This window comes from Plectropomus leopardus, chromosome 1 (genome assembly GCF_026936395.1).
Source record: "Plectropomus leopardus strain MGB_pleo_1.0 chromosome 1, ASM2693639v1, whole genome shotgun sequence".
NCBI classification, from domain to species: domain Eukaryota; kingdom Metazoa; phylum Chordata; class Actinopteri; order Perciformes; family Serranidae; genus Plectropomus; species Plectropomus leopardus.
This window is the reverse complement of record NC_142176.1, coordinates 10015766-10031300: the sequence shown is the minus strand read 5'-3', so window position 1 is coordinate 10031300 and position 15535 is coordinate 10015766. Positions and strand designations below refer to the sequence as shown.

At 37.3% G+C, this 15535-nt stretch overlaps 1 protein-coding gene across 1 annotated transcript; it reads left to right on the top strand.

Moving 5' to 3' along the window:
• The first annotated feature begins 1553 nt into the window (after nt 1-1553).
• On the top strand, nt 1554-14990 carry scamp2l (secretory carrier membrane protein 2, like). The gene is made up of 9 exons (XM_042491249.2): nt 1554-1750; nt 3808-3885; nt 3993-4076; nt 5608-5737; nt 6677-6805; nt 8309-8468; nt 9646-9747; nt 10244-10361; nt 11818-14990. The coding sequence occupies exons 1-9, from the start codon at nt 1586-1588 to the stop codon at nt 11962-11964; spliced, it is 1113 nt and encodes a 370-aa protein (XP_042347183.1). The 5' UTR covers nt 1554-1585; the 3' UTR covers nt 11965-14990.
• The last annotated feature ends 545 nt before the right edge of the window (nt 14991-15535 follow it).

Sequence of the window (15535 nt, the reverse complement as noted above, 5' to 3'; positions counted from 1 at the left end):
TCTACATTTCTTCATTCTTCAGGTGTTGCTTCTGTCCTGAAAAGTTACTCAATCCAGGTGTCACGTCCTGTGCATTTTTATTCCCACTGAACAGGTCAATCTTTGGTTGGGGCCATTTTTTTCCTTTGATATAAACCAATTTTTTTTTTTTTCAAAGTTCATTTGTTTCATCATCTTTGGATATCACACTCAAGTACCTGTCCAAAAATAGACTTATACGCAGTTTAAAGGCACATCCAACTCTTAAAAAGGGGTGTGATGATGAAATACAATGTAAAGAGGTGTAACAACTTACTACCTCCTAGATGGATAAGTGAAATGTCTTTCTAAACTATGCACTTATAATGAAAGTTAAAGAACTTACAGCATTTAGTTGTTCACTTCTTCTTAAAAAAGAAAAAAGTGTTTCATTTTGTTAGAAGTTATAACAGAATGGACTCAAGTGAGTATCCTTGCTGCAGTGTCTTGATGAGAAAGATGAGATGTGCTGTCTAAAGATGTTTCAAATAGCCTTTCATATAATTCAGCCTTAAATATTTTTAGTACCTTTATAAACTGTGTTTTTATGCCTCTGTGCATGAGATAGACATGGCCTGTGGTGTTATGTTTGCAGGTTGTCCATTCCATTCTTGTGAATGTGATATCAAGAACACCTTGAGAAAATTTTGTCAAATTTGGCACAAACGTCCACTTAGACTTAAGAATGAACTGATCAAAATTTGGTGGTCAAGGGTCACTGTGACTTCACAAAACATGTTTTCATAATAATTCAATAATTCATGTGCTAATTATGACAGAATTTAACACAAATGCCTAATAGCATGTTGATAAATTGAGGACATTTGTAAAAAACAAAGTCAAATGTCAATTTTACGAACTATAGGTTGCATAAATAAATAATGGACTTAGCTACTGTGACGTCACCCATTGACTTGTGGACTTCCATTTCTTAGCCCCAATTTCAGCATTTCAGTTGTTACCGTCTTGTTTTTTGTAGCCAGAAGTGACCAAATTTGGACAAGAGGCTCATAAACTGTAGCTACCTCACAAGCAGCCAGTCACTTAACCGCCGCGCCCCTAAATATGCATAACTTTGTTGCTTTTAATAAAATGCAAACAGGTGAGTAGTAGAGAAATTCACCCCTTTAGAGTTATCATGGACGTTGAAATTGGGGGGCTTTCCACCAGAAAATTTTGAGCATCAAACACTGAATTTTAGTTTCTACATTCACAGACAGACAGACAGACACACACACACACACACACACACACGCGCATCAGATGTCACTCTAAATAGACTAAATGAACAACAAAAAAATGGACACCTATGGTAACCCATACTTCCCAACGCACACCACCTAAAGCCAACTAAAAAGCCTTAAAAAGCAAAATAAAGTTTAAAAAAGATCTCCCTTTGACATACCACAACAGACTGGATCTTATTTCAAAATAGACACGAGTGGACTGAAATCAGACTCATTAGAAGCGCACAGCTGACGTTACCTCAAAAATAAAGGTATGTCAATTGATCAAAAATGTCTCGAGGACAGCCTCCTGGTGACGCGGGCCACCTATCGAGCCGCGCATGCGCAGAGGCGCAGTGTCACGGCACCGTCAGGAGCAGCCGCCGCCGCCGGGGAGACACGGGAGCTGTCGTGTTGTTTATTTCACACAAGATAAACTTTTCTCCACCATGTCGGGATTTGACAGCAACCCCTTCGTGGACCCAGTGGACGTCAATCCCTTCCAGGTGAGACTGCAGTTTAGTTTTCAGAGTTTTTAAGGAGCTTTTTTTTCGTGTAAAGTGAAGACTGAAAGAGATATGCAGCAACAAAAACCTGTTTGGTTGGTTGCTGGGTTTGGCCTCAGCATTTCCTGGCTAAGAATCGTCACTATTATGAAGTATGACACGTTGTAGTCCAATTATAGTCTGTTTATAAAGATTATCTTTGAAACTGTGTGTTTACGCTGAACGTGGGCTGTTAACTCACCTGCGCAGGTGAGCAGACCCACGAGCAGGTGCCTGCTGATATTTAGCCATTAACTGTGACTCCTCCTCAGCACACCGTCGAAAGAAACCGCAATGAAGATTTTTAAACTGGAACCTGACTTGGAAAACTGGGATTTAATGGCGCGTTTTGTTTATTTTTAAGATCGTTATAATGTCAGTTTTCGTTTTATTTTCACATCCCAGTGTTCTCAGATTTAAAACCCCGAGGGAATAATGGTTATATGTGAGCATATGTCTTAGTGACAAATTTACCTAAAGAAAATGCACCTCTCTGTTTACTCAAACACAAGAAATTATGTCTTTGTCGAGACAAATGTGGTGCAGGGCCAAGAGTCTATTAATAGTTAATATGGTGAGAAACAGGTAAGTGTTCTTCCTGGACTAGTTGGGACTCTGCTGCCCCCACACATGGCTCCAAATACAAACTGAAGGCTTCTCAGTAACCGGGCTGCAGCTCACTATTATTTTAATGATAAATTAATTTGTCTAATATTTCCTCAATTAACCGTTTTGTCTGTGAAATTTTTAAAAATGGTGAAAAATGACAGATATGTTTTCCCAGAGCCCAAGCTGATGTCTTCAACTCATGTGTTTTTATCTGACCCAAAGTCCCAAAATCCAAAGCTATTAAGTTTGTTGTCATGTATGACAAAGAAAAGCATAAAACTCTTACATGTTAGCAGCATGAAACCAGCAAATGCTTTTGTTTTGCTTTAAAAAGTACTAAAAATTCAATTTGATTTAATTTGTAATTTGTCCCAGAGGGCATTTTGTGTTGCAGCAAGTGTAAAACCATAAAAACACATAAAGCACAAAAAATGTCACACAACAACATACAACTTTTGCCAATAATTTGTATACTGGGTGACTTGCACCTATGAACATTCAAGCTCCACAGGAGCAGATTAGTGTCTGCCATAACGCCGTAGGGTCACGCCATAGGGTCCATAAAAATTTTGTGAGCATCAAATATGACATCATCTCCTAACAACATAAACAGTTTACAATACAGTATACAGCACCCTCAACAAGTCATGACAGTTACAGTAAAAACTTAAAACATTATTTGATTATTTTTTTAAATGTTGAGAAAGTATTGAAACATGCCCTTATTAATTTCCCAGAGTACAAGGTGATGTCTTCACAAAGTATGTTTTTTTCCAACCAACTGTTCAAAAATCCCCCAAACTATTCAAATGCTTATCATGAATAACAGAGAACAGCATACATAAAAACATAATAAACTGTATGTACAAAATGCTTTGCAGTAAGGGAATTGCTTCACAGACAGAATGGACATAAAACAGGCCAACAACGTTATTCAATAGAATTGAAAAACAAAAAAGGTAATAACGGGGTACAAAGCAGGCATCATGGCTTAATAACAGCAAAATTATAAATTATAAAAGCACTAACTCACAAACAATAAGTCATAAAAGTAAAAAAAAAAACATTTTTAAAACAATTGCACCAGTGTGAAGCATGAAAAAAGGATTTTCAGGCCTGTGCTGATGCATGTATTCATGCTAGTCTGGGAATAGGGTCTGAAATGAATATGATTGACAGACGCTAAATGCTTCCAGGAGCAGGCATAAGTTTATTTTTCAGAATCTCAGGCCAGTTTTCATTTGCAGAATGTCAGAAGACTCATCATGGAAAACCAGAAACTGTTTGGCTCTTTTGCTTCAAAAGTACCGGAGCAATAGTTGCAAATTATTTTTCTGTCAATCAGTTAATTGACTAATCATTGCAGTTCTACTCAGTGATACATCACAATTCATTGTGTTCTCTTTCAGGATGCCTCAATCACACAAGCCACCAGCGGAGCCTCTGAAAACATCGGAGAGTACAACCCATTCTCTGCAACTGAAATGGTTCGCTCCTCAGTGTTTTTTAAATGTAAATACAGGTGTGATTGTTCTGTATCACTGAGAGGGAAGTTTGGTATTTAAAATGCATTATTGCTCCAATTGTTTCACAGTCCCACACTGGCACGACCATCCCTATCTCTGCTGGCTCCTCTCAACCCGCCATCCTGCAGACCTCTGTGGAGCAGAGCGCAAAAGTGAGACACACACACACACACACACACACATTTACATATAAAGGAAAATAAATAAACTGGTGTGAAATGACATTTCAGCCACTGGAGATTAACAGTCTGTATTTGGGAGTTTGCTGAAGCTTTGAATGTGCTAAACAAAAGAGGCTGACAATAATAATGCACTAAAATTTTTGATTTAATAATTTACTTACTGATGTCGATATTTTAGAGTCAATAAAAATCAGACATCAATACAGTAGTATTACTCAAATCCTTTTATATAAAGGTCCAGTAGGATTTGATGGCATCTAGTGGAGAGGTTGCAGAACTGAAACTTCTCTCTTGTGTTTAGCATGTGGAGCTATGGTGGCTGACGAGAAAACACAAATGGCCAGTGTTTGGTTCGTCCGTTCTAGGCTACTGTAGAAACAAATGGCAAACTCTGTGTAAAAGGGCCCGCTACGGATGTAGACATAAATAGCTCATTCTAAGGTAACAAAAACACAGCAATTATTATTATTTTCAGGTGATTATGAGCTAAGAAAAACATAGTTCTAAATATTATAAATAATTTCTGACAGCAGGTGCCCTTAAGTCCTACACAACATTCCTTGAAATAAGAGTAAAAACATGAAAGTCTAAAATACTTAAAGCAAAAGTCCTGAATTCAAAATGTTACTTACTTAAATTAAAGTAAAATAAATTTCATCTACAAAGTCATTTTAAAGCATAAAAAGTAAAAGTACTCATTATGTAGAATGGTTCCTTTTTGCAGTGTTATATTATAGCATATTATGTTTTTCTGTTCTGTTTGTCACTAACTGATAGATTTAAGACCATTTGAATGTTGTAGTTTATCAAACTAAAGCCAGTTTTTGAAAGTTAATGTACTACCGGGGAGGTTTGCAGTATAGCAGTGCATAGTAACATTTAAACATGTATTTTAATGTAAAAAGTAACCACTAAATACAGTGAGTGGCAAATAAAAGCAGTGAAGTAAAAAGCACATTTCCCTCTAAAGCTTGCAGGACTAGAAATATAAAGTAGAATAGAATAGAATTGAAATACTCTCCATTACTGTTTAAACAGTAATGGAATAAAAGTAAAATTAATTTGAATAAGGATTGTTGTGTCAGAAGAATTGTGACTATGTTTATTTTACACATTTTGCATTTTGAAAATTCAACTTATTCAACTTATCTGTGCTCTTTGGTGGAATATCTTGTCACATATTGCATATTTGCCAATATATCTGTATATTACCTAAAATACCTAAAATCGGTCGCTAGCCTAATTTTGGTATTGATATATCAGTTGGGCTGCAGTGGTGAGTCAGTAGTTACGATCAGAGAATCGGGGTAACATTTTGTCTCAGGAGCTGGTGACCTACACTGCTGAATTAGGTGTGTAGTGGGTGTACTGTTGCCTGTGGTGAAGCTCATGAATTTCCCATCACCGGGATACTGGGTGGAAAAAGTGCAGCAGTGAGTTTTGCGATGCAGTGATAGTATTGCAGTGTTTAGAGAGTTGCTCTTTCATCATCCTCTGTCAGGCAAACGCAGCTGCTGGCCAGGCTAAACTGATCAAACAGCAGGAGGAGCTGGACAGAAAAGCAGCCGAGCTGGAGCGGAAGGAGCAGGAGCTGCAGAACAGGAGTGAAGGCAGAGTGCTCAACTCTGGCGGTAAGCTGATGTTTTTGGAGATTGTAAGTACATTTGAGCTGTACATGTACCGTAACACTTAGATTCATGGTCTGCGTTCTTATTTGCTTAAATAATTGAACTTGATAGGCTTATATTTGGGACAGACGTTTAGACGGGACGGGCTTTTAATTCCTTTCACACAAAACTTTTGCTCAGCAAAGATGGGAAATACAGTCACATTATTTATTTAACCTTTTTAAACCTAGGCAAATTGGCTTTGTTTTTATTTAAAAACATAGGAAGGAGGTAATGAGCAACAGAAGAAGAAATGAGTAGTACAAGAGTACAAGATAATTTCCTGAAAATTTGCCAAACAACAAACAGAAAAAACTGAGAAAGTATAACAAAAAAAATAGAAAGCGAGAAATGACCTGAAAAAATGCTTTAAAATTACAGTGATTCTGTAAAGTATCTTTCATGATAATCATTAGTATAGTTCACTGGACATTTCTCACTAGCTGTTTTAAAATAGCCTTCTTCATCTACTACTCTCTTTTTTTGCTCTATTGTTTACTATGCCGGTAATTCTGTCTACTTTGTGCTCATGGTTTCATGAAAATGAACTGAATGATTGAATTGTAGAGCATCTTACCAAGTTAATGATGTGTGTAGCATGTCCATATTGACCAAAGTTTAAACATATATACATATTTGTATGCCTGATCTCAGCAGCTAACGAAAGTTATCTCCAGCAGGTAGCCAACAACCTGGTTTTATACATTCAAACACCTTCTATAAAAACGAAGTGCATGGCAACCAGACCAGGCCTCTAATACAGGCCTTTATTTGACAAAATGTTTAGCCACACCAGGCTAGTAAAAGGGACTGGGTGTATACTTGGGAAGTTTTATGGTAAATGATGAAAATTGACACATTGCTCGCAATGTTAATCCAGCTCTGATTTTTGTTGTCATTTAGCCAAAGAGAACAACTGGCCTCCTCTCCCCAAGTTCTCCCCTGTGAAGCCGTGCTTCTATCAGGACTTTGAGGAGGAAATCCCTGAAGAGTACCGCAGGATCTGCAAGAGGATGTACTACCTCTGGATGTGTAAGCACTCCTGCATGCAGTCTTTGTTTCATTCCTGTTGTTTTTGAATGTGAAAGAGTTATTGATCCATAAAACAGGATGATTGATATCTGATTATTTTGGTATTAAACCTGTACCTGAAACACTTGTTCTACTGCCACAAAGTTATAAATCGTTGAACCGCTCTCAAATTTAACACTTTAAAGTTACTTTTAAGATACTCTAATATGTATTAGTTACTTTTACAAATATTTAACAGTACACAATCCACATGAACCACTCTTGATGTCATCTTAAATAACATCTATTGCACAGCACTTTATGCTTCATGAACTTTATGTATTTAATGAGATAATATGTCACTTTAAAAGCTGGTTCTCCTCTTACTCCCATTACCTACCATTACATTACTTACCACACGTAAAAGTGAAGGCAGACTTACATGGCAGATCTGTTTAAACTAGATATTTCCTGAACTAGCTAAGCTAAAAACACAATAATACTGAATCTGTCAGCATGTTTGTGTTTCGCTCACTACCGAGTCTGTTTGTAACCAGCAGTGTACCAAAAACTTACCTTCACTTCACCTGCTCACGACTTCAGATAAAAGACACCCAACTGTCCTGCTATTGTTTATGCTGTTATAACAAATGTGTGAACTAACCGCAGACATTTACCTCGTGCATGGCTGGACTCACGGTGGTGTGCCACTGCACATCCATATTTGGTGTTATTTTGGCATAAAAAATGATTTTTTTTGCCTTTATTAGACAGGACAACTTAAGCCTGAACGGGGGAGAGATAAGGGTTGATGTGCAGAAAAGTGCCGGGGTTGGAGTCAAACCCGCAACCTTTGTGGCAAGGTTGTAGCTTCTGTACATGGGATGCCCGCTCTTCCAAATAAGCCACCAGGCACACAAAACAATTTTTTTGTTTGTTTTTTGTTTGTTTTAGCATGATGGAGGTTAAATTAAATAAATTAAAATTATTTTTAATTAATTAAATGGGATACGCTTCATGATATGATACATTTTTAGAGCCATTATTAGCATAAAATAAAACAAATTCACAAAAAAACCTTTTCTTTAAAGAAAACATATTAAAGTTGTCTTTAATATGTCAGAGCCAGTCAGAGAGGTTGACAAAGATGAAAAGACAACCACAGTAAAGACAGTGAGGAGGAGTGGGCTTCATTACAGATGTGGCAGTGGTGTTAGCAGTAGATTAGAGAGAGACGACTGTGAACCTCAGCGTCAGGTGAGGGAGACCCAGTGTGCAGCTTGACAGTGATTGCGACACGTTATAGTTTGTAATGTCAAAAAGCTCTAAGAGTTACTCAGTGCAATAATCAATGCTGTAAAGTGGTCTGGAGGGGTGTTGTATGTTTGTGTTATGGTCCCACCAGGCCTCCACAATTATTGGGGAAACACTGAAAAAGCAAAAACAAAAGCACAGTGTAGCCTTTGCTTTGAGGTTGATGTCTTTGATGATAGTCCAGCTCATTGTTTTTGTCTGTCCGCGCAGTCCACAGTGCCACTCTCTTCCTCAACGTGCTGGCCTGCCTGGCTTACTTCACTGCAGACGCTGCGAACGGTGTTGACTTCGGTCTGTCCATCCTCTGGTTCATCCTCTTCACCCCCGTCGCCTTCATCTGTTGGTACAGGCCTGTCTACAAGGCCTTCAGGTACACCGTTTCACTGACAAACAAGTATTCTTTGATTTGCATTATTTACAGGACAGGATGTTACTGTTAGCTAATTAGTGGTTTGTGTGTTTTTTCCTAAATAAATAAGACTTTCAAACTTCAGCCAGAGGGGTTAGAGGAAGGATATGGGAGTCACTTTTATTCTGCTTTTGTTCAGTTTTGTGTCTGCCGAAAAGCATAAATGTGAGTTTTTGGTAGAGGAGAAGCATCTGAAACAGCATCTACACCTTCACTGGACTCTAAAATAGTTTGATAGTTAACAGTTAACAGTAAAATCTTAAATATTAGCTTTAACAAACAGACTAAATACCAGGTTTCTGGGTGTTTTTTGGTCTGAAAGAGATCACTATATTTTGTTTATAGTAGATATTCTGTATCTATTGAAACTTTGATTGGAAAAACTGAGTTGTTGATGCTCTTTGGACTTTTTTATTTCTTCAATACACCAAATATTGTGGCAGCAGTATACCACGATATGAAAGTTGATGGTTATCATACCATTTGCTTACCTACAAGAAAAAATGCAACGCAATGGAAAATGTTACCATTATTTTAGACATGTACATAGGCTACATCCATTAAAAAAGTTTTTAAGTTTCGGATATAGTAATATGATGTGTGTCCAACCAAAAATAACCCTTCTATTATCATTTCTTTAAGGGTCATTTTACTGATGATAATGATAATAAGTTTGTAATACCATGATACTGTGAAACCACATTATTTTCTGTGGCAATCATCATACCATGAAAGTCTCACACCGTTTCAACCCTAATATCAATGTTATATAGATATTGCGATACAAGACAAGATATCGCCTTAAGTTTTGAATGTCATAAGTGTTGTCTTTTCTTTGTTTTAAAAAATGCATTAAAGTAAAGTGAAGTCATTTTCTGAACGTAAAAGACTGTTCAAGCTGTTCCATTATCTGCCTTTACCAAATTAGTCATGATACTTCTCATTATTGATGATTATTTAATCTCATTGTGTAAATATTTTATGGAAGCCCTAACGGTAAACCCAACAGTATTGTCGCAATATTGATATTGAAGTATTTGGTCATTTGCCGAGCCCTAACTTGTACACTTGAATGCCCTCTTGAACGCTAAATATCTTTAATAACCTGCTGTTCGTGTTGTCTGTTTTCCCTCTTTAGGTCTGACAGCTCCTTTAGCTTCTTCTTCTTCTTTTTTGTCTTTTTCTTCCAAGTGGCCGTGTACATCATTCAGACTGTTGGGATCCCCAAGTGGGGAAACAGGTCAGTAAGAACCTTTTTAATCTGGACAGTCATCTGTTTGTTTGGTGAAAGTGTGACGCTGTGGTGTAAATTGTTCATTGCAAACAAGATGTTTCTGTTTTCAGTAGTAATGATGTTTCTGTGCTTTGGGTAGTAAATGTAGGTGTGCATGGGTCTGCGTGTTTCTTCATTCACACCTGTGTTTGTGTGTGTATTCCTGCCCTGTATCTCCTCTCCTGCATCTCTTTGACAGATTCCTGCTGCCCTAACTTGTCTGGGTTGCTTCTTTGTAAGTGTGTGGAACTTTTCTCTTTGGGCGTCTTTCCTATATCATGTAATATATTCAGCTTTTCCATCATTTTTCAAACATTATGCCTTTCTGTGGGGCAGGTTAGGATGTTGGCTCCTTTCTCTTTTAATTCAGTCATTTTTTATACCAAAGCATTCTGTTGTTTTCTGTATAGTGCATGCTCACTGTAAATGACACGTGGCTATCTGTTGTCTCTGCTGTTGGCAGTGGATGGATCTCATCGATCAGTATGATCCGGAAAAACTTGGCCGTGGCCGTGGTTATGATGGTGGTGGCCGGTTTTTTCACTGTGAACGCCGTCCTGGCTGTCATCCTACTGAAAATGGTACGCTACATCTCTACACAAAAGAATATTGAATCATGTTACCGTTTGTACTTTGCACATAATTTTCTTACTATTTGAACATTAACTAGTCAAGTTCCATGTACCATGCGTCTCTGGGTAGGTTACATTATATAACCCTTATTATGCTATTTCAAAGTAAACTGCTTTCTAGACTTACCAAAATAGAAAGTCAAACATGGCAATAAATGGCATTTTTTGCTCCAACTTGGTGACAACGCATGCAGATCAAAGAAAGAAACAAAGCAAGAGAAACTAAAAATGATGGTGAAAAAAACTTACAATGCAGCTGCAATAAAAGGGCAAGCAAGACATCAGAGGGAATATGAAGATTTAGAAACTCTCTAAGGGTTATAAAGGTTCAGAAGCACTCTGATGCTGTGTTCAAACTATAGACTGTGAATAAGTATCTTTAATGTTTCAGTTTTAATGTTTTTTTGTTTGCCATTTCCCCATGAATTATTGTGCTAATTTGAATGACAAAAATGTGTTGACTGCCTTTCATTATGTGTATTTATTACAGATTTGGGCCAAGAAGAAGATAAAAAATGTCTTAAAGATTAAAATGAGAAATTGGATTGTGCAGTTTTGGTGGAAATATGGTGTGAGCACATAGTTTGCAGATAATAATCAACAGCTTGGTCTTAGCGCAGACTCCGCTTAGTGCACACGCTTGCTGTTAGAATGAAATTATGTCTTTAAAAGGGCCAGGGACACATGCTGCATCTTTTACAGCAAATTTTTGGGTGCTACTCTATACCAACTTTCAAGGGGTGCAGAGGTAGGTTGAGTCAGCACTGAGTTTGGAGCTGATCTTCTTTAAGACATTGTTTCTTGTGTGTCTTAGGTGAAAAATATTGTACTTGGGACAGATGTCAAGCTCTGGGTCACCCTGCACAAAAATGATCAACTTCTTCTCCATATTGGACATAAACTGATATTTACGGAAGAAAGGAAAGATTTATGTCGCCTGTGATTGGTTGTTCCTCATCACATGACATGCAGTGCGTGCTGCTCCGTTCCAAAAGTCGAACTTTGTTAATTCAGGACACAGTTGGGAACAAAATGTGTTTTGCATGGTAAACAATTGATTTGAGGTGCTGCTGCTCCTTAAAGAGAATCCCAGTTTGTTTTTTCGGTGCAGTGCATTCTGGTAGTTGTAGGTTTTCTATCTCAAGCAAAAGCGAATGCCACAGTACTTTTTATCTGTTTTCTCTGGTCATGTAGCACCGATTTCAAAAGTATTTGTGTCCTTTTACCGCATAGACAGCCTCTTTACAGCAGTGAAATACTTCTTTAACTTCTTATTTTGTTTTAAGATATCCTCCTCCGAACCAGCAGACAAATGGGACAGACAACATCCTTGTGATTTGTCTTCTGCTCTGATTTATGAACCTGTTACTGCCCTAATCTGAGCCCCTCTCCCTTTATCCCACAGGTCCACTCTAAGTACAGAAGGACAGGTGCCAGCTTCACCAAGGCCCAGGAGGAGTTCTCCACAGGAGTCTTGAGCAACCGAACCGTGCAGAGTGCTGCAGCCAGCGCCGCCACCTCCGCTGCCCAGGGAGCCTTTGGCAGGAGCTAGAGAAATTAGGCATCCACGTCCTTCATGCCTCAGGCTAGTCTCTACTCGGACCAATGCAGCCAAGTCCCAACATACTTTGTGGGTTTAGGGGGTGTGGGTTTGATTATTTAATGAAAAGGGCAAAAAAACAAGTAACTTATGATGAGGGGAATTCTTCTCGATACAAGACCAGCAGAGTGAGGTGCCTCCATTCTCATCTTACGATACAGAAAACAAGCTAGAGGTCTTATTCAAGCAAATAATTACTTGCACATGTCTCGGTTATTATTGATCTCTTTACCACCCTCATCTGCAAAATTCTATCAAAACTTATTCTGGAAAATGCAGCAAGTTGAGTTGAATAAAAAAAGGCGTAGAATGAGGAAGATTGGTTGTGACAAAAAATAACCGGAAACGGTATAACTAACTGGAACATATTTAACATAGTCGATTAAAAATGTAAATGTGAGCGCGTCTGTGACGCGCCACAGAACAGGGCTGGGGTTTACTGATAAAGAACATTTATTTAAATCCTGTCACTGTTAAATACGCTGGCGGAAAGTATTAGGATTTTTCTATCTCACAGTTCATGTAGAAATAACATACTGGGGCCTCAGACTTAAACACTGCGAAGCGTTGGGATTATAGAGAAAGCGTATTTGACATGAGAATGTTTTACCATCATTGAATGATGGATCCACATAATGTATGTATACATATTTTTGTCATTACAGCAGCATGAAGAGCGTTGCAGGGTAACCAGGCCATTCTGCCGTATAAACACTTCTAATGTATGCACTACACTTTATACTACCGCTGCCCTGTAAAATGACATGCTTAATGTTACACTACTGAAGAACACAGTTACTGATTGAATTTCGCTTACTAAATTCTTTGTTTATGTGTGTATAACGTTGCGTTTAATAATTGCATAATTAATGAAGGTGACGGGATGAAGATTTGTCTTTCTACTGTTTTAACCAACTTACTGATGTCAATGAAGTGAGACAAAAAGCTCTTTTTAGGGCAAATGAAGACGTGGTTTACCTGGGATGGCATATTTTAATTCATGTTGAGTTATGTTTTATGTCATAGTATGGTGCCTTGCTGGGATTAAAATGAAAGACAGGGTGCTGGTTAAATAATGTAAAGTTACTGACATAGTATAGAACTTAGACGTTTTTACGTAGAGAAGTGTATTAAAGGGAAACTTTGGTGTTTTTCAACCTGGACCCTGATTTCCCATGTTTGTGTGTCTAAAGCGTTATTTGCATGAGAAGACTTTTACCAGGAGACCATAGGCTTTAGAAATGAACCCTCACGTCTGTATTTGGTGTGGCACATTTGCACGGGATAAGCAGAGTCTGTATTTTACTAGAATTCACTGACACCATCCCCCAGATATGATGTACGCAGTCATTTGTAACTCCACTTTTCACAACACAGGAACACGACACATCACCAGGCAGTGATGTCCAATTTTAACCCTTTGAAACCTGGGAGAATTTTTTTTTTATTTTAAATATATAGGGAGAAGGCAAGAAGCAACTTAACAACTTGTGGTCAAAAAATGAGTAAGAAACAAGTAAAAAAAAAAAAAAAGAAAATTTATGAAAAAGAAAATTAACTTAAAAGGGTTAGGGTTAGGCTTAAGGAAAAGTAAAAAAACAAACAAGAAAATGCCCCCTCCAAAATCTTTTTCAATATATGTGTGTGTGTGTGTGTGTGTGTGTGTGTGTGTGTGTGTGTGTAATTTTGTTCTCTAACATAATTAAATCATTTTAAATATATATATTACTAAACACTATTACTAAACACACATCTTTTTTTCAAATTAATTATGTGGTCATTTTCTTATTTCTTTTTAAGAATTACTTGAAATTTGGTCATTGCCTTTTTCTCCATGTTTTTTTAACAAATAAATCATACCAATTTGCCCACGTGTCAAACAATATAGCTTTTATAAGGTGTCTGAATGCAGCAGAAGAAAACTGATGTCAATCCAGTATTCAAAGGGTTTACCTTTTTCCTTTTAAATGTGGATTTGTACAACCATTGAGATTATTACAAATCACATGAGGTCCCCTGGTAATACTAGTCTCGTGCGAATAGGACATTTTTTTTTTAATTGGTCCAGTGTTAAGCAACACTGCTGTAGCTGTGAAACAGGCTGCAATGTAACCTCTCTGGGCTAGGACCCCACAGAGGTGTCTGTTTTTGCCATTGACAGGTTTAGAGTGTCTGACGATATTATGGAAACGAGTCTAGAGAGAAGGAAAACCTTTAAAGCAGACGGTAAATAAAAATGCTTAGTGTCTTTGTCAGACACTATGAATAACAATCTGAGCCTGTCAGTGGCAAAAACAAGCACTTACAGTGGACTTGGATTGATGGTGTGAGGTTCTCCCAAAGGATTACATTACAGATTATTTTTCCTCTGCTATCTGCAGGCCTCTCAATCAATATTGGACCAATTTCAAGAAATGTTGTTCCCATTTGTCAATTAGGCTAACAGAATATGGGAAAGTAGGGTCCTGGTTGAAAAATACTGAAGTTTCCCCTTAATGAGCACAAAGAACACTATTTATCTGTCGATAATACATTCTTTTGACTTTGTATCCATAAATTATACTGCATCTTAAAGTCATGTGTTACTGAATAGTCGCAGATAGTTTGTATTTTCTAACTGCTTTATACCTACTTGTTGTTAGGTTTTAGCATTTTCACATTTTTACTTGTGAATATATATAAACATGCTGTCCCAGTACGATCTTTTGTAGCGGTGACACTGAATCACTTTGTTTAGGTGTAACCTCAGTGCCTTTAGCAGGTGTTGGGTAATAGTGTTTTGTCTGATTTTGTTTGTCTTAATAGAGACATTTATTTTATGGTGAAGTTTCCCTTTCAAGGATCCTAATGTGTATTAAGGTGTGTTGTACATATTGGTGTCTTATTTAAAACATATTTACTGGAGGGGTATTTGCTCAAAATCGGTTCTCAGTCTTAACATTAAATTAAATAAAAGTCATTTTTTCCTCTTTTGAAAATTTGGATCATGTTTAAGATAGCTGGTTATATTAATGTTACGTTACCTGTGGGTTTTTTGCTATTGTTGTAAGTCTGTTCCTATGCACAGACTTCTTCGCTGTGCAGAAGTACAAAAAACGGTTGACTCCATATTCAGTATGAAGTCACATGTGTCATGAAGAATTGAAATGACTTATAACTGAAGATGTGATGGGGATAAAAATCTACTGTGTACTGATTTAAGGGGTAAGCACTATTGGATATGGAGTAGAGCTGTAAAGTTATTTGGTAGGTTACGATATTTTGAAATATACTTTTTTCCTGCCTTAAATGGTGGAAAGTAATTAAGTAGCCTATATTTAGAAGTGCTGTACTAAAGTTCAAATTTAAGCTACTCCTTATTTGAATATTTCCAATTCAACCCTTGGGTATCACTTTAATTTACTACCACTTAAGGCCATTAAGAACAAAAATGTCCACTGTCAAAAACTTTCATAAAATGTTTTCATATAAAAATATTTTTTTCCCCACTTTTTTGGGTTAAATCTTTCAATCAACTTCAGTC